The sequence below is a fragment of the Mustela putorius genome, unplaced genomic scaffold (genome assembly GCF_011764305.1).
Source record: "Mustela putorius furo isolate JIRA1106 unplaced genomic scaffold, ASM1176430v1.1 tig00003983_pilon_pilon_pilon, whole genome shotgun sequence".
Lineage (NCBI taxonomy): Eukaryota > Metazoa > Chordata > Mammalia > Carnivora > Mustelidae > Mustela > Mustela putorius.
The window spans coordinates 18,971,938-18,991,194 of NW_025422123.1; the positions used below are offsets into that span (position 1 = coordinate 18,971,938).

Consider the following 19,257-nt stretch of genomic DNA (forward strand, 5'->3'; position numbering starts at 1 on the left):
TTATTAACACATAATGTATTATTTGTTTCAGAGGTACAGGTCTGTGAATCATCAGTCTTACACAATTCACAGCACTCACTGTAGCACATACTCTCCCCAATGTCCATAACCCAACCATCCCACCCTCCTCCAGCAACCCTCAGTTTGTTTCCTGAGATTAAGAGTCTCTTATGGTTTGTCTCCTTCCTGATCTTATCTTGTTTGTTTGTTTAAAGATTTTATTTTTTTATTTGACGGAGAGAGAGAGCAGGAGAGTACAAGCAGGGGAAACAGCAGGCAGAGGGAGAGGGAGAAGCAGACCCCTGCTGAGCACTGAGCCTGATGTGGGGCCCTATCCCAGGACCCCAGGATCATGACCTGACCTGAAGGTAGTTGCTTAACCAACTGAGCCACCCAGGCACCCCGAAAGCAACGTGTTTTGTTTTGTTTTTAAAGACCCTCCCCTCTGTTCATCACCAGAACTTGGTATTAGGTCACACTCCAAACAGATAGTATTATGGCCTAATGATGGATCTACAGGTGAATGGTTGGCTAGAATGCACAAAATAAATATAACTACAGAGCACATAGAAGGGGCCGAAGGGGGGTGCCTGGTTGGCACAGTCAGTTGAGTGTCCTGACTCTTGATTTTGGCTCAGATCCTAATCTCAGGGGCACGAGACTGAGCCCTGTGTTGGGCTCTGTGCTCACTGTGGGTTCTGCTTAAGACTCTTTCTCCCTCTGCCACTACCCTGCCACCTGCACTCTCTCTTTAAAATAAATAAGTAGGGGCACCTGGGTGGCTCAGTGGGTTAAAGCCTCTGCCTTCAGCTCAGGTCATGATCCCAGGGTCCTGGGATAGGGCCCCACATCGGGCTCTCTGCTCAGCAGGGAACCTGCTTCCTCCTCTCTCTCTCTCTGCCTGCCTCTCTGCCTACTTGTGATCTCTGTATGCCAAATAAATAAATAAAATATATTTTTAAAAAACCTTAAAAACAAAAAACCACACAAATAGTTTTTTAAAAAGGAGGGGCTGGACGTATAGAAGGGATCCTATATATTCAAGAGGGCCACAAGTGACAAGAGGAAGTACTTCCTTCTCACCAAAGGCTGCTTCTGTTTTCCATAACCCAAGGCATTGAGAAGATCAAAGGAGTCCCACGTGGGTTAGACCAGAGACAGGCACAGAGACTTTGCTATTGGCATGCCATCTGAGTATGTGTGTGCACACGCCTACGTTTCTCCTTTGTGTAGAAATGTTTATGGAAAGAAAAACAAATGTAGTATGTCTATACTCCATTGCTTCGTTCTTTATTCTGCCATCATACCAATATATACCCTATGGCCTTCTTCACACCCCTTCCTTAAGTATCCTAACCAAATTAATAATAACTGAAACCTAAATTATAGTAAGAACCAAACTTGAGGCCATCAGCACATTCAAATGGTAATTCAGTATTAGTCAAGGATAGCCTTTAAAATAAAAGAAAAGAATTTTCTTTTTTTTTTTTTTTTTTTTTAAAGATTTTATTTATTTTATTTGACAGAGAGAGAGATCACAAGTAGGCAGAGAGGCAGGCAGAGACAGAGGGGGAAGCAGGCTCCCTGCTGAGCAGAGGGCCCGATGTGGGGCTCGATCCCAGGACACCGAGATCATGGCCTGAGCCGAAGGCAGCGGCTCAATCCACTGAGCCACCCAGGCGCCCCAAGAAAAGAATTTTCTGATGTGGACAAGTTTAGATGGCTTAGTATCAGACAAATTAGATAAAGATGATCAACGCACACCAGAGTGGGCAGTTTCTAACTCAGTATAACTGAGTCACCACATTGGGACCCTCTGTTCGTCAGAGCACCCTCCAGCTCCCAGAAGGCCTGGTTGTATGCTCCCATCTTGGAACTGGTTTAAGAATGTGCAAAGACAGAAGCAGTTACCAGAGAGTCATCTTTCGTCAGTGCACGCAGGAAAACTCCCGTGACCCTGAAAAGCTATGAACTGTGGAACCATGGCCCCTCTTCCTAAAAACTCAGCGCATTAAAGACACACCAGTGAAAAGAAAGAAATGGAAAACATCATTTTCTGACTGAAGAGATGGGAAAACTGAGTCACTGGCTGGTGAGGGGGGGTGGGGATGGTTAATTATTCCCCATCCTACCAGAAATGGGCTAGCGCCATTTTACTGTTGGACTCTAGTCTGTCCCGCTCAATCCATACGGTTAAATCTTGATTTGTGATTGCAGTCCTCTCAAGTACCTTTGACACTGTTTCTCCTCTTAGACTCCCCTTTTCTCCTCTACTTGGGCTAAATGATTATTTCCAAACGCATGTGGCCTTTCCCTCATCATGAATCATTTGTCCTCAAGCGTCCAAGCCCCATGGCGAGCTCCCTCTGCCACCATCTGTAACACCCACCTCAATGAACTAGCACCGTTGTCCCATCACTCTGATTTGTACCCTGATACAAGTGTCACTCTCACACTGCGGACCTCGCACCTTGCTTCCTCGATATATCATGCTGCTGTGAGCACTGAACACCTCCTTGCATTAGTCAAGCTCTATCCTTTCCCTCACTGCTAGCTCCTCTTTAACCCCACCAGAACGGATACACTCATAAAATGAGGAGAATGAAGATTCTCGCCCCCCCTCACCATGTATCTGTGTAAGTATCTGTCACTGATCTATAGATCATACTTTAGGCCCAAAACAATCAGAGGAACACTGGCTAGGAAAAAACTTAACTGCAAACCAAGCCTTACAAATGACTAATGAAAATTGTATTGCTCAGGTGACATATGTTGTTTGTTATACTGTATTTGAGTATAAGCCTTTATAACTAGGAAGCATTCGGGAATAAGTCTTTAGAAGATCTAGCCCTCTGCTCTTTTCATTACTAAATTGGCTACTATTAGTCTTATGCCTATGAGTTCTATTCCTTAGTAATTAAAACTATAAAAGACCCTCACATTCTGTATATTTATTTTTCATCTCTATTTTAAAAAAGATTTGATTTATTTATTTGACAGAGAGAGAGAGGGAAGGAAGGAGGGGAGAGCGCACAAGCAGGGGGAGCGGCCGGCAGAGGGAGAAGAAGCAGACTCCCCACTGAGCAGGGAGCCTGATGTGGGGCTCGAACCAAGGGATTACGGCCCAAGCCGAAGGCAGATGCCAACCAACTAAGCCACCCAGATGCCCCTATTTTTCATGTCTATTTTAACAAAATATTATAATTTCCATATAAGAAGCAATGCAGCATAGTGGTTAAGTGTGCAGACCAGTCAAATCTCAATTCTGTTCACTGTCTGGAAAAACCACTTAACCTCTCTGTGCCTTACTTTCCAAATCTGGAAAATGGGAAGCAAACCTTGAGGGCTTGTTTTGCAGAATGTAATGTGTTAATTTTATAAAAGTTTTAGAGCCATGCTGGGCATGCTGGCCCCTTGTGAGACCTTGTCATAAGTAGAGTATGGATCCTTTTATGTTCTCAATAGGGGGGCAGGCAGACACCGCTCCATTTTTTGCATATAAGAATTAAGGCTTGGGAAGCTAGCCACGTGCTTCACCTGTGAGTAGGTGTTCTGCTGATGTGGGCACTGGTGCTTGTCACAATGAGCCCACTTCTTCCTCTGGGCTTCCGATTCACAACAGAAACCCATACAGATGGTTCTTTCAGACATCATGCAACAGCAAAGTGCTAGTAAGATAAGAACCTTCCTGTTCAAAACTGTTTGGCTTCCAGAAGACAGGAACAGACCTTTAACTTAATTTCAGGGCACCCCCATGCCAGTCAAGTAACAAAGGGATCTTCTCTTTCATCCTGGCAGAAAGTGTGTGGTGCTCACTTGTCATTAACAACCCTTGGGCAAGGAAAACATCAAGCCACAAAGAAGGCTTTTTCCCCTCTGCCAGATTCTGTTAATGATGAACCTGATATGAATATATGGAAATAACCAGGGACTACTGAAACACAAGGAATTTACATGGCACACCTTCCTGTGATGGAAGTTAGTTAGTTAGTTAGTTTCACAGGTATTACTGAATTTAAAACTACAGTGTTTTTATGACCACAAAGACCAATAGAACAGCAACATACGGAAGGGCCACAGGCTAACCCAGATCATGCTCTGCAAGACAGTGGTGAAACACAAAAGCAGAGAACCACTTTATGGGGCAAAACATTGTCCTCCAAGCCACTTAAGGTGTTTCTGATTGCCTGCATGGGTAAGTATGAGCTGGGCGTTTCCAAGGGCAGGTCAAGGGTGAAACACCGTTTGCATTAATTATTTAATTGCAGCAAAGTACATATGCTTTGGCATTGCTCAATCAGCACCAAGTGGAGTCACGTTTTCATTCCCTGCGGGGGGGAAGTACTCAGTGACATGAACTATGGCCATAGCAACTACCTACAGCGCTCTTCTCCCCTCTCGAAGGAGTCTACTCCCTGGGGACAGAATGCACCTTCTCACAGTAAGAACAAGCTAACAAGATAAATCTGTGAAGTGCTTGAGATGATTTTCTTTTCCATTACTGGAGGAAAGGGATAGTATGGAGTTCCATGTGCACTTAAGCAAAGGCAAGTCAATGATATAAAAACCAACTGTTATAATATTTCTGAAAATCATTTATCAATGAAAATGACCTGTAAAATTAATATGCCTCCCACCTACAATCATTATCACTATTTTGTTCACCTCTGATTCTCTGTTTCTCTGTGAGAGAAGGCAGGTTCTTCTAGTAAAGCACCGCAAATGCGCGCAGATCCCTGAGCTAATCTCCACCCCACTACTTTGCGGCAGGGGGGCCTTGGCATGTCTTTCAACCTCTCTGAACGTCAGTCTCTTCTTTGGAAGGAATAGATACCATCTGTCCTTGCTCACTGAGAAAGTGGTAAGGAAGTAAGTTGGATGACAGATGAAGTGTTATGAAGCTCATGCTAGAACTGGGCACTTAACAGCTGGGGAAAAGCATCCACAAGAATCTTTGGGAATAGCAATGGCACTGGGCTTGTAAAAACAGAGGTGGTCTGACTTTACTCCACGACATGAGCCTTCCCTTGTGCCGTCTTCATATACAATCTGAGTGTCCAAGGCGGGTGAGGGAAACTGACAATGTAGAGTTTCCAGAAGCTGTGGTGTCACATTAGTGTCTGGAAGTTACATTACTGGAAGCAAATATGCATGTGTGTGTGCACACATGCATTTGCGGGTATGGGTGTGTGCAGGTGTTGTGGGGGGCGGCATACATGCAGGTACGTGGGCTTGTGTATGTGTAGATGCATATGCACGGGCATGAGGCGTCTCTGTGAGCATGTGTGTTCATTTGATGGGATCAGGTAGAGAGACCCAGGTAAAAAGATTACAAGTCCTTTCTGGCAACAGAAAACCCGAGTTTCATGAAAAGCAACCCAAGGACAAAAAAAGAAAGCCAATGAATATTCACTTTCTCTTAGGTCCAATACTCAGTTTCCAGGACTGAGTCAACAGCCTGAGTAACTAAGCCATTATGTGACTGTCCCTGGGTGAAAACATTCTGGTCGACCTTTCCCTTTTGAGAATCTCATTGGTTTCTCGTCACTTCCTTCTGCTGGGCTCTTGCCTGTAATAAGTTACTCTTCTCCCCCAATTTGTCCCTTAGACACCATACCAGTTTTTCATGTTTTGCAAATTCTATCCCTTGTGAACCCTGGTGACTGAAGGCTCTATCAATGCTAGCAGAATCAGGCTGCTGTTTACTAAAAACTTTCTCCTGGAATTGGTTCACAAGTGGACTCAGTCTTGCATTATTACTCACTGGTTCTTCAGCATGTGCCTGAGGCCAACATGGATTTGCACAGAGAACCTCTGTCTATCTGTCTGTGCTTCATTTAGCCTCTACCCGAGGGGCTGTTTAGAGGTTAAAGACAGGCTAGGAAGGATCCCAGATGAACTGTGCCACTGGCTGAGGTGCACTGTCTTTTCTACTCCCTTCCAGTCTGTGTCAAATCTGTGCTGACTGTGTTATCAAAGGGCTTCCACCCAGGGTCCCTACTGGGTAATGAAACTCATCTGATGGTGCAGTATTTACAGTGGCAACATCTTCAGGCTGGGGGTGAACTAAATGGTTTTCCGCCTCTGAAAGATCAACTGCTTGGCCCATCCATCTTTCAAATTAAAGTACCTTCAAATGACCCCCTACAGAACTCCTGGCTCCACTGGGGGACACGTCCATCCCATGGCTCTAGGTTCACAAGAAGGTGGGTCTGTGTCTAGTTAGTAGCAGAGACTTAGTAACGCCCCAGAGGTTTGCTGGAAAATATAGCCTCAGAGTCATTGCTACTCAGCACCTTTCAAATCTTCAGCCATGGACAATAGTCTCAGAGGACTTCCCCAGGGGGTGTGTGGCCATCTGTTCCTCTAGATATTCTAAATTGCTCCTTGGACCATCCTTTTTTTTTTTTTTTTTTTTAAGATTTTATTTACTTATTTGACAGACAGAGAGATCACAAGTAGGCAGAGAGGAAGGCAGAGAAAGAGGGGGAAGCAGGCTCCCTGCTGAGCAGAGAGCCCGATGTGGGACTCGATCCCAGCACCCTGAGATCATGACTCAGCTGAAGGTAGAGGCTTTAACCCACTGAGCCACTCAGGTGCCCCTGGACCATCCTTACAGTGAATCATACTGGTTCTCAGCAGGACTGTTTTCTTTGACCAAGTGATATAACTGGCCTAGAATGAGGGACATGACATGAAACTGCTCTATGCAAACTGTCACTGTTTGCATACAACTGAAGTCATATTATATAATGTCCCCTCTAGAAGGATTCATGAGATAAAACTCTTTGGTCTTAGTTCCAAGAATAGTTCTGCCTCTCTTGGGCAACTGGACTATTTTTACTGGGGCTGGGGGAACTACGTTGGATGTAGTTGGTCATGTTTCACATTTTGCATTGTCAGAAAGCAAGTTCAGAATCAAATCTATAGCCTATTTCTTTTACTTAAATAGAACTTGCAGACACACATTTTGCCGATTAACTTCCCCCTTTAGCTCTATCCATACCTTTTGTCTTTGTCTTTCTTTGCTAACTTTTTGTTTGTTTTATTTTGTTTTTAAAGATTTTTTCAAAGATTTTATTTATTTATTTGACAGAGACAGAGATCACAAGTAGGCAGGGAGGCAGGCAGAGAGAGAGGAGAAGCGGGCCCCCCACTGAGCAGAGAGCCCGATGTGGAACTCGATCCCAGAACCCTGAGATCATGACCTGAGCCGAAGGCAGAGAGGTTTAACCCACTGAGCCACCCAGGCACCCTTTTTTAAAAAGATTTTATTTATTTATTTGACAGAATGAGAGAGAGAGAGAGCACAAGCAGGGGGAGTGGCAGGCAGAAGGAGAGGGAGAAGCAGGCTCCCTGCAGAGCAGGAGAAGCCTGTTATGGGGCTCGATCCCAGGACTCCGGGATCCTGACCTGAGCCAAAGGCAGCGGCTTAACCCACCGAGCCACCCAGGAGCCCCTCTTTGCTAACTTTTTTTTTTTTTAATTTTTTATATAATTTTTTTGAAATTTATTTTATTTGACAGAGAGAGATCAGAAGTAGGCAGAGAGGCAGGCAGAGAGAGAGAGAGAGAGAAGGAAGCAGGATCCCCGCCCAGCAGAGAGGCCGATGCGGGACTCAATTCCAGGACCTTGAGATCATGACCTGAGCCGAAGGCAGAAACTTAACCCACCAAAACACCCAGGCGCCCCACCTCTTTGCTAACTTTTAATTGATTTTATTTTCCTGTTTTGAATAAATTTTGTTAGGCCATTTTTGAAGGCTTCTGAACCGAAATATAATACATCAGGAAAATGAGAAGCCACAAGGAAGCGGTAATAGTAGATTAAACATAACATGTGGAAATGTCTCTGAATCCTAATCTAAGGGGTCTTATTAATACACCAGATAACAGACAGGAATAACTGTTAGATCTATAACCAGTGAGCTCAACCTTAAAGCCTAAAGAATAAGAACACATAGACATGATAAACAACGAGAAAAATTCAGAAATCAAGTTACAAAAGAGAACATAACCCAAACCCCACTGCCAGCCTCTCAACCCGGCAACCTCTTCTGGAAGGCAGTCACCAAAGACCCTGATGCTTCCTGTACCTTCTACCTGATGACAAATTTCACTGCTGTTAAAAAGCACAGTACTCTAAATCACCTACCGTGTTTGTGAATAAATGCGAGTCCTTGCAATATCTGGTACATGATATTCCTTATGGCAGATTCAGGAAACAACTTATTTCTGGATGGAACAGAGGAGGAAAAAAGTTATAAATCTAGATTTACATATGAAAACAAATACTCTATGTTCCTGTTCTTTTGGTTATACAGTAGGAATTTAAGAAAACATTTGCTTATACACAAATGTGACCAGATCCTTTGATAACAAAGACCAAAGAAAAACAACCATTTGTCCATACAAGACAGCTACCTTGTCAACACTGCTGTATTGGCAATTGGTATATTCAGTTATGTTACTAAAAAGAAAAGATTAAACATTTTATGGGAGCCACCCCTCCAAACCCTCTGATCTATCATATAAAAATCTTCTCTCTCTGTAATATGAAACTTGAAAATTTGTAATGGGGAAAATCTGAGGTCTTCCAGATGAAGTCCTTACAAAATGTAGTGGATAGTCGGGGATAGTGCCATATTCCCCTCCAAGTCGGGCAAACCATGCCGCTTTTCTGTTGTTGGTGACCAAGTAGACTATTTATTGACTGAGTTCATTCAGAGAGAAGCTGTGAATGGCGCCCATTTGCCACTGAGAAAACATCCCCGAGAAGTTCCACGTGGCTCACTTTAGTTCAAAAGGTCAAAATGACCATAGCAGGCAAGTTTGTTATTAGTTTCCTCTTCCCAGCACGTAAGCCCCTGCACCCTGTACAGCAAGAAGAGAAGTTCAAGAAACCAAGTTCTCCATGGAGGCCTCAGAATAAACGAGGCCATTACACCCTGACCTCTAGTTGCTCTGTCCATACGTCCTCATAGGAATGGAGAGCTGCAGAGTTTCTGTTCAATCCCTGAGCTTCTCTGGGTGAATAACCCACTGAACCATGAAAATGGCTGCACTGAAAGTCGCTTCTATGAAGCCATCCCGAGGCCTCCCGAGCAGGAATGTGGGCTGGGCCCCTCGTCTACTGGGCGGCTTTCAACAGGGAAGCCTAAGCAGCGTTAAGTATGATAGACAAAAGCAAAAAGAAAACACATGTACTTTGTGGTCTTTATTTCTAAGATCGTGAAGACCAAACTGTACCTTTCCTTAATGAGCTGGTAAAGATTTTCCTTCATGTACTCGAAGATAAAATAAAGATGATCATTTTCCCTGATAACTTCTTTTAATTTTACTACATTGGCATGGTTGAGCTTCTTTAAAGACTGAAAGGAGAAACAGAAAAAAATGAGAGAAAATCTGCTGTTGGAAAAGAAAAGCAGTGGCAGGTATACTTCGGGAGAAACATCTAACTCTAGAACCACAGAAATGCCACAATTCCCATTTCATTGACAATACATGGTATTTCTCCGAAGTCAATAATGACTTCATGTAGCAAAGCCGTTGTGATTAGCTGACTAGCCAGTAAGTACTTGACCATGACGGGTATTTCTGGCCACCTGCTGCACCAGGCAATGGGCTTGGGCTATTTTAGGCGCACTCCCTCCAGATGATGGAATTCTTGCCATGAAAACGGCCAGAAGGGAACCAATGGGAGGCTTTGATTGTTTTAGTATTAGAGAAGGCAGCTGCTCTGGGCCGAGATGACCAGCCAAGATGACCAGTCTGCAGACGCTTTGAACAGGAAATTGTTCTCATAGACAGAAGCTGATAGCCCAAGACTCTCAACATCGTTGGACTCATGTGTGTCCATGAGGCACACAGCAGTCCTTACGATGAGTGTTTTATTATTTTTTTTAATATTTTATTTAATTCAAGTTAGTTTACACATGATGTAGTACTGGCTTTCAGAAGAGGTATTTCGTCATTCATCACTCACATGCAACACCCAGCGCTCTTCCCAACAAGTGCCCTCCTTCATGCCCATCCCCCATCTACCCATCCCCCACCAGTGTGAGTTTTAAAGGAGAAAGGAGGAAGAGGAGAAATCTCAGGGCACATGGGTGGCTCAGTCATCCAGCGTCTGCCTTTGGCTCAGGTCATGTTCCCAGGGTCCTGGGATAGAGCCCCGCATCGGGCTCCCCACTCAGTGGGAAGCCTGCTTCTCCTTCTCCTGCTTCCCCTGCTTGTGTTCTCTCTTACTCTCTCTCTCTCTCTGTGTCAAAGAAAGAAATAAAATCTTAAAAAAAAAAAAAAAGGAGAAATCTCATTGCAAAGCCCCTCCTTCCCCCTTTCCCCCACAAGGTGAGAAGGGAGAAAGAGCTCTGCTTTCAAGAATAGCAAAGGCAAAAAAAGGTCAGGCAGGTGATGAGAAACGAGGGTGGCTCAGAAAATGGGGAGTGCCCTGATTCTTTATCCTTGTGCATGTGCAGTTCTCCTGTTCCTGACGCATCCACCTGTCAACTTTTTTCTGTTTGCATCATTAGTTCTGTTGATGGTGAGCAAGGACACTTTTTTATTCGTGAGCAGTGATCCTGTTCATGTACCACAGCTTTGCTCACCAGATGGTCAGAATTTGATTAACAGTCTCCTGCAAGGGAGCCTCCAAGGGCCACGGGCCAGTGGGATGAGCCCTTTAATTCCAAAAGCCTTCTCCTCACAAAGAAGTGACTCCGATGATAATATATTGTAAAACCCTCCTGATCTTTCAATTTCCTTCAAAAGAACACTTCTTTTATAAAATACACATGGTGGCTGAAGACAAAAAGGTGAACATGAATATCCAAATCTAGAAGAACACCCAGTAATAATGCACCCAAGGAATGAGAGCTTGGGAGTGCTATAAACACATTGAGTTACTTCAAGCCACCAGGTAGAGAGAGGAAATATGGCCAGTGAATGAGAACAAAATCAAAGTCTTCTGGAGCCTCTTTCCTGAAAGACAAACTCCTGCCAAGGAACCTCTCAGGCAGGAAATCCTCAACCGAAGACTGGATCCTTCTAGAATGACCCAACCAGGCCAACTACTTGTTTTAGTTAGGCTGGTTTCCAGGTTCTCCATGAGTAACAAACACAAACATTGCTTAACTCATAAGTATTCAACCCTGCAGCCACCTTTTCGATTCGTTTAAAATGCATCCCAACCACAGTTGACACATGTCCAGTGGGTAAGCCACAGAATAAACTGGGCAAATTCAGTCAGAGGAAAAGGAAGTAGGTTTTTTAAAGCTTTTCAAGAGAAGGATTCTCAGTAAGGAGCAGAGTACCTTAAACGCTTGGGCTGATGTATGTTTTGAGCATGAATTACTGGTTCAGGGCTCATAGTTGTTTCTGTGTGAGCCCCATGGACAAGTAAAGTCTTTATTGGTTTAATATAAAAGGGATGAATTTTGTGTGGGAGATTTCGTGTGACTCATTATAGAGAGAAGGCATCTTATTTAGGCACAGGGAAGGTTTACAAGGAGAGGAAGAGGCAGGACAATTAGAGCTGAGAAGCACAAATAGCAGATTAAACCCAGGTCAGCAGTCCAAGTGGAGACTGTGGATCCCCATTTGGGTGAAGGTTCTTAACAATCAAATAAAACTACAACGAACTACTCCTCAAGAGTGCCCTGGGGCATGAGGGACAGTCCTTGCCTATAAGGGGCAAACAGCCTAATTAAGAAGAGAGGGCATGAATGCAAAAATCTACAGGACAGAAAGAAGAAGATTTTATTAGGGTCAAGAGAATGAGAAAGACATGTTAGAGACAACTTAAAGACAAGAAACAGAGACAACTTGGAAATGTTTCAAGAAGGAGCCATCAGCAAACTGAATGGTCAATGAGTGTATTATTCTCAATGTAACTTGAAGGAAGAGTAGCATCTTGATGAAGTCAGTGGGAGGGAAAGGATATGTCGGGAGAGAAGCCCTTCTTAGGTATGGGTGGGAGTAGAATGGCGTGGTCTATGCCTGAGGGATGAGAACCACCCCAGTTTGGTTCTGAAGGAAGCCCATCCAGAAGACTCCAACAGGGGAAGTGGGCAGGGAAGACATTGGTTGGATGCCAGATGTGTGTATATATATATATATATATATATATATATATATATATATATGCCTTGAAGCCTGACAAACATGGGTCTGAAACCAAGCTTTGTGGCCTTAGAGTTGTTGTTACCTCAAAGCACATGACTTAGTCTCTGGGTTGCAGCTATTCTCAGCTGCAAACCCAAGGTACTAACAGTTTCCTCATGAGGTAATTGTGAGAATGAAATAAGACAGTGCATGTGCTGCCTGGCTCACTGTAGCATCTCAGGAAACAGTAGGTAGTGTGTGAGCAGCTGAATGTCGCTGAGATGGTTCTGGGGACAGCACATTGGGTGGAGGAGGTGTGGAGGAAGTGAGGTCACAGAGGCCACCTGCAGTGAGCTGCAGTTTCTGGGTGAATGGGTAAATGATCATTAGTAGAAGAGGGAGAAAATAGGAGCACTGAGGGAGGCAGACATTCTAGAAAATTCAGGTACTGATATCCACTGAAGCAGTTGGATATGTGGGCCTGAAGCAGGTGTCAGCAAACTTTTCTGAAAAGGACAGAATATAAATATTTTAGGCTATCTAGGTCCCTGCCACAAATACTCAACTTTGCTATCAAAGCATGAAATCCACCATAGACAATATGTATGTAAGTGGACAAGTGTTCCAACAGAACTACATTTAAACAGGACGTGGCCATTCATCAGCTTCTGGTCCAATGTTTACAAAGAATAAAAGATCTGACGAGACCCTGAAGTGAGGGAAGTAAATGAAATTACTCGGGGGGAGACTTGGAGCAAAGGAGAACACCGCTAAGGACGGAATGTGAGACATCATTGCTCTTTAAAGGGTGAACTACAGAGCACTTGGTAAAGGCAAGAAAGATGTAGGACAGGGGCTCCTGGGTGGCTCAGTTGGTTAAGCAACTGCCTTCGGCTCAGGTCAGGCCCCAAGATTGAGGCCCACATCCGGCTCTCTGCTCAGCAGGGAGTCTGCTTCTCCTGCTGACCTCTCTCCTCTCGCGCACACTCTCTCTCTCTAATAAATAAATAAATAAAATCTTTAAAAAAAAAAAAAAAAGGTAGGACAGCGGGGCAAAAAGCACAGTCACACAGCCCTGGGAGAAGACAGCACTCAACACTGCAGGCAAGAAAATGCCTAAGAAAATGAACTGGAGGGGCTCCTGGGTGGCTCAGTCAGTTAAACGTCTGTCTTTGGCTCAGGTCATTATCCTGGGGTCCTGGGACTGAGCTCCACACCAGGCTTGCTGCTCAGTTTATCAGGGAGGATGGAAGGTACATATATTTATTTAGAGACTGAAGAGAAGGAGCCAGTGGAAAGGAAGAGCTTAAAGAAATGGGAAAGTTCACAAGAGCCAAAAGGTAGGAGCAGCCCATCAACGAGTGAGTGGATCAACAAAACATGGCATATACCTACAACCAACTAGGATTTTGCCTTAAAAAGGAAGGAAACTCTGATCCAGGCTATGACATGAACCTTGAAGCCATGACGCCAAGTGCAAAAAGCGAGGCACAAAAAAGAAATACTGTATGATTTCCCCTTACCTGAAGTGCCTGGAGCAGTCAGTTTCATAGAGACAGATATTAAAAGGGTGTTTGCCGAGGGCTAGGGGCAGAGGGGTCACTGGAGTTGTTAACAAGTTCAGAGTTTCAGGTGTGCAAAATGAAGAGCGTTCTGGAGGTAGATGGAGGTGAGGCCCATACAATACAAATGTTGTAAATACCACTGAATGGTGCACTTACAAATTCGTAATATGGTAAATTTCACATATATATATTTCACGACATTTGGAAAGGGAAAGAATATTAGTGGGAAATGTGTGAGATCAGAATAAATCTGTGGTTTAGTTAACAGTAATATACCAAAATTTTAAAAAGTAGATTTCTTAGTATTTTAGCAAGCTTCTCCTTTGAGCTATATTGTTGTATCAGTGGAACAATGCAAACAGAATGACTAACACTATCAACCATAAATCTAAGCAGGTATAAAGCTATTTTAATCAACCATACATAAATTATTCCCTGGTGTATTAATAAATACCTTAACCTCCCGAAGGTTCATGCATTCCTCCCAGGAATAAAACTTTCTTTTCATTCTAAAAGAGAACAACAACAAAAAAAAAAAACAAATAATGTGCTTATTCTCAGTAACAGGCTCAACTTTCTTATTTAAAAATGGTTTCACTCAGGGACGGGGGGTGGTGGATAAACAAAAAACCCCAAAACCTAAAAAACCCCAAAACCTCAAACCCAAAACAAAACAAAAAAATGTTTTCATTCTGAATCTAATGAATAGTGCTTAAAGCTGGTTTCAATTTCCACCAAATATTATACAATCCAAAACCATTCACTTTAAAATCTGGCAGTGCAATCAAACCTACATCACAAAATTTCCCAAAGGTGGTAGAGGGCAGGGCAGGGCAAGACCTCTCCAGCTGTCTTGCTCTATCACAAACTGGCTAACCTTGTCCTGGAGGCTAATCCCTCAGGCTTCTTTGATCTAGACTAGAGCTTTCTAACAGAACTTTCCATACTGATATTTGGTTCTGTGCTGTCTAGTATGGTAGCCACGAGACTACACAAATCTGGGTAGAGGGTACTTGGAATATGGCTAGCATAACATAGGAACTCAACTTTTAATAAAATTCACATTTAAATGCCCTCTGGTTACTTACTACCCTGTTGGACAACACAGTTCTAGACCCTCTGGTACAGGGACTGGCAAACTATGGCCAACTGTACCCCACCATCTCTTTAAATAGTTGGGGAAAACACATCAAAAGAAGATTAAGAATTCATGATGTGTGAAAATTTTATGAAATTCACATTTCAGTTTCCAAAAAGTATTTTATTGGAATACAACCACACTCATTCATGTACACGTGGCCTATGGCTGCTTTTACACGAACGCAGAACTGTGTTGGGGCCGAGACCATGTGGCCTGCCAAGCCTGAAATATTTACTGTGTGACCCTGTACAGAGGTTGTTTGCCAACCCCAGCCAATAGCCTGAGGGGAGAGAAAGAGAACCCTACAGGCTAACTGGAAACTCAAGTTTCAAGGTTCCACCTCTCAGCGCCCTGCAGTCACATGGTCTCACTGGACTCTTCCAGCAGCCCCAGGGAAACAGATGGGACAAGGAAGGAAATGAAGAAACCGAGAAGTTGTGTGATTTTCCTGAAGGTCTTCCTGCTGGATAATGGGAGGCTAACTTGAATCTTTCCACCTCACTCTCACACTCTGTCCCCACTGTCACATGGTCTGCTGCTGGAGTTCACGCCCCAAATATTCTTTAGCCTCTCCTGCATGGCAGGGGCTTTGTCATGCACTAGGGACACAACGGTGAGAGGGGCATCCCTCATGGGCCTGACACAGTGGCAAGGAGGCTGGGCAATTACTCATCACTTTCTGTGCTGAGTGCCAGGAAGGAAAGGCACAGGACACCATGAGAGCAGATCCCAAAGTAACCAAATTTAGTCTGGGCTATGAGGAAGAGCTTCTGAAAAGAGATGATGTTTTAATTAAGACCTGAAGGATCAGTAGAATTTAGCCCCTGGAGGCAGAAGGCAGGGAATATCAATGTGAAGGCTAGGGGTGGGAAGGTCTTTGACTAAAAAAAAAAAAAAAAAAAAGGTTATCAATGAGTTCAAGAAGCTGAAAGGCCAGAGTGACCAGAATGACGTCAGCAGGGGGTTAGTGACAGGAGGTCAGACTAAAGAAAACAGGAGCAGCCAAGTGATGCAGCATGTTGTAGGTCACTTTAAAAATTGGGGGCTTGATTCCTAAAATTGATAGGAAGATATTGCAAAATGCTGTGGTTGGGGTTCCTCTGAAAGTAGAGCGTGAGGCAAGGACTTGGGTACAGGTGGTTTATTTGTGAGGTGATTCCAGGAAGACAGAGCAAGGAGCAGGGAAAATGGAAACAGAGACACGGGAAACCCGTTAAAGTGTATGTTACTGAGCTGATACCCAGGTGTGCAATTGGGACTTAGTCCTGCTGGGGGCCTTATATTGGTCGGTATGAAGGGTGCCCTGGTTGAGATCTCCCATATGCTTTTGGGGGTAAGGGTCCTGGTAGTGGGCATAGAACTGTACACCGCAACACACCGAAATCAGGCAGGGCGAGGTGATGAGATGGGGCAGCAGAGACACAGTGTTTGGTGCAAAGGATTTTAGATAATTAGATTCATGTGTTTTAAGTAATCCCTTCAGACTGGAATGGAGAGGGACAGAACGGAACTCAGGAACCCTAAAGAGGAGATTATTCCAGTGGTAGAACTGGTCAATGATAATGGGTTGACTGGGAGGTTGGCAGGGTGAACACAGAGCAGTAGGTGGGTCAGATAAATATACAGTGGTTGGAATCTACGGGCCTAGGTGGCCAATGCTGGGCATCCAGAGGGAGGTCAAGAGGATGTGCAGGTTTTGAAGGAATGGTAGTATCATTTTCAGTATAGGGAACACTGAAGGAAAAACAGGTTTGGGGCAAGAGAGGGAAAATGTTGGATAAAAGCTCAGTTCGGGATATAATGAGTTCAAAGTATCTGCAGGGCATCCAGATGGAGATGTTGAGAAAGTGACTGGATATAGATGGGTATAGTGGGCAGGCCCTAAAATGGTCCCTGAAGACTCCCACCTCCTGGTGCCTGGGATAATGCCTCCCCTGTTTCTAACCAGTGGAGTACAACAACCTGAGAGGAGGTCACTTCTGGGATTAGTTAACAAAAGCAAAAAGATGGGACTTCCACCTTGGTAGAAGCCTCTCTCACGGCCTTCATGGCCCCATCTTGAAGCAAGATGCCAAGTTGTGAGCTATTCTTTGGAGAGGCCCACATGGCAAAGGATGGAGGACAGCCTCTAGCCAACAGCCAGCAGGAACCAGAGGCCCTCAATGTAACCACGAGGGAGGTATGGAATGCGCCTGCAATCACGTGAGTAAGCCTCGAAGTGGATCCTTTCCCAGTACAGCCTTCAGCCAAGACCCCGGCACTGGCCGACACCTTGACTGCAGCCTCATGAGAGACCCTAAAGAACTCACCTAAACTCTGAGATCATAAATGTGTATAGTTTTAAACGATGAATTCTTAGTTTTAAACATAGCAACAGATAACTAATACATACTGCAAAGGGCAAGTGAACAGGGAAGAGGAAGACAGCAGCCCCCCAGACTACCACCATGTGTACCATGTGTAAATGACCCAAATCAAGTCACTTAACTTCTCCGAGTTTCAATCTCCTCTCCAATGAAATGTTTCTAAACCTGCTCGTTATTATGTCACACTAGGCTAACACTTTGTTTTCTTTCTTTTCTTTAGGATAAGACCCTTTGAAAAAGTACTAGTGCTGTATGCAAATCTAAAGTAGGGATGTGTTTAAGACCTCTGCCATGAACATTCCAGAGCCGAAAGTTACCTAGTCTACAGAAATCAATGTCTAAGACTTTCCTCCAGGGGCGCCCGGGTGGCTCAGTTGGTTAGGCAGCTGCCTTGGGCTCAGGTCATGATCCTGGCTGGAGTCCTGGGACTGAGTCCCTCATCAGGCTCCCCGCTCCACAGGGAGTCTGCTTCTCCCTCTGACCTTCTCCGCTCTCCTGCCTTCTCTCACTCTCTCTCAAATGGATAAATAAAATCTTAAAAAAAAAAACCAAAAAACTTTCCTCCGTGAGCCCTACCCTCCCACCCCCTTTAGAAATTTTTCAGGAGTGAGAAATGCAGAGGATAGAGTTAAAATGATGTTGACAATGTGGAGTTGAAGATGAACTGATGCGAGTGGAGAATAAAACTTACTTTTTAATGGCAATCAGTTCCCCAGACTCAATGCTTCGTCCCAGTAGGACGGAACCGTAGGTTCCATCCCCAAGTTGCTTGATCGTTGTGTATCTATTCATGGTGTGCCCGCTCAGGCCGGACACTCATCTCAGGGCCGAGGCGGTGCAGTCCTGCAGAGGCGGCAGGCCTCCCCGGAGTGTAACCAGATTTTTCGGTGGCAGCACCAGCACAAGGTATTCAATAGAACGTGACTGTCTCCCAAATACATATTTTCAAAGATCAGTCTTCTGCCTGTAGAGACAAATGTGAGACAACGGTAAATGCTAATGTGCATTTTAAGTTTGTGTATTTTTATTCTTTAAATAGGGGCTCAGCAAATGACAACCCCTCCCTCCCACCCATCACCCATTGTTGTAAATAAAGTTTTATTGGAACATGGCTATGGCCACTCATTTGCACATTGTCTATAGATGCTTTCTCACACAAGAGCAGGATTCAGCAGTTGTGACAAGGACTATATGGCTTACAAAACCTAAAATATTTATGATCTGGACATCTATGGAAAAAGTTTGCCAACCTCTGGCCTAAATAAGGCTCTTTTTAATTTTTATAAGATGAGAGATACCACTCTTGGAAAGTGAATTTATCACTGACTCAGAAATGAATCAGTTGCAATTCAATGCTTTTCTGCTGACCAGCCACTGTGGGCAAACACGGCATGAAAACTACGGTCGAGAAAAATTGCCGAGCTACAAAATCTGTACTAAATATACCGTGTTCTGCGTAATTCTGCTACGATTTACAATGTAACAAAGCCAAGAAATGTTAAAATTAAAGTTCTCCCGATACAGAATTTACATGTGCTCCACGGACTATTTGTGGCTAGGCATCAACAGTATTATTTTTACTACAAGACATACAGAAGCTAAACAGGAACAATGAATTTATTAAGGCCTGTATGTAGGGTGTGCCCTTTTAAAAGTCATTCAGTGGGACACCTGGGTGGCTCAGTTGGTTAAGCGGCTGCCTTCATCTCAGGTCATGATCCCAGCGTCCTGGGATCGAGTCCCACATCGGGCTCCTTGCTCAGCAGGGACCCTGCTTCTCTCTCTGTCTCTTCCTGCCACTCTGTCTGCATGTGTTCGCTCTCTCTCTCTCTGACAAATAAATAAATAAAATCTTAAAAAAAAAAAAAGTCATTCAGTTATGTTTTCTTCAATAACAAATTATGGTTTTGCAATTTATTAAATTGAATCATTCAATCTGCCTATAATAAAGAAAATGTAGTAATAAGTTAAGCAATTGCAATGCTTTTACGTAAACATTAAAAAATTATAAATGCAAAAATAAAGGTTTTTTATGGCTTTGTTTTGTTTTTTAATGTAAGCTCTATGCGCAACATGAAGCTTGA

At 43.9% G+C, this 19,257-nt stretch overlaps 1 protein-coding gene across 3 annotated transcripts in view; it reads right to left on the reverse strand.

Annotated features, from left to right (window-relative positions):
* The window catches only part of CILK1 (ciliogenesis associated kinase 1), a 59,292-nt gene that overhangs the window by 18,821 nt on the left and 21,214 nt on the right, over window positions 1-19,257 (reverse strand). For 2 of the 3 annotated variants that reach the window (XM_004771860.3, XM_004771859.3), the window contains 4 exons: window positions 17,865-18,137; window positions 14,121-14,175; window positions 9,249-9,370; window positions 8,155-8,234 (listed from right to left, as the gene is read on the reverse strand). In XM_004771860.3, coding sequence (XP_004771917.1) covers window positions 8,155-8,234; window positions 9,249-9,370; window positions 14,121-14,175; window positions 17,865-17,965 — 358 coding nt within the window. In that variant the 5' untranslated portion in view covers window positions 17,966-18,137. Of the gene's footprint in view, window positions 1-8,154; window positions 8,235-9,248; window positions 9,371-14,120; window positions 14,176-17,864; window positions 18,138-19,257 lie in introns of those variants that run through there. The other variant, XM_004771863.3, reaches the window with a different exon arrangement.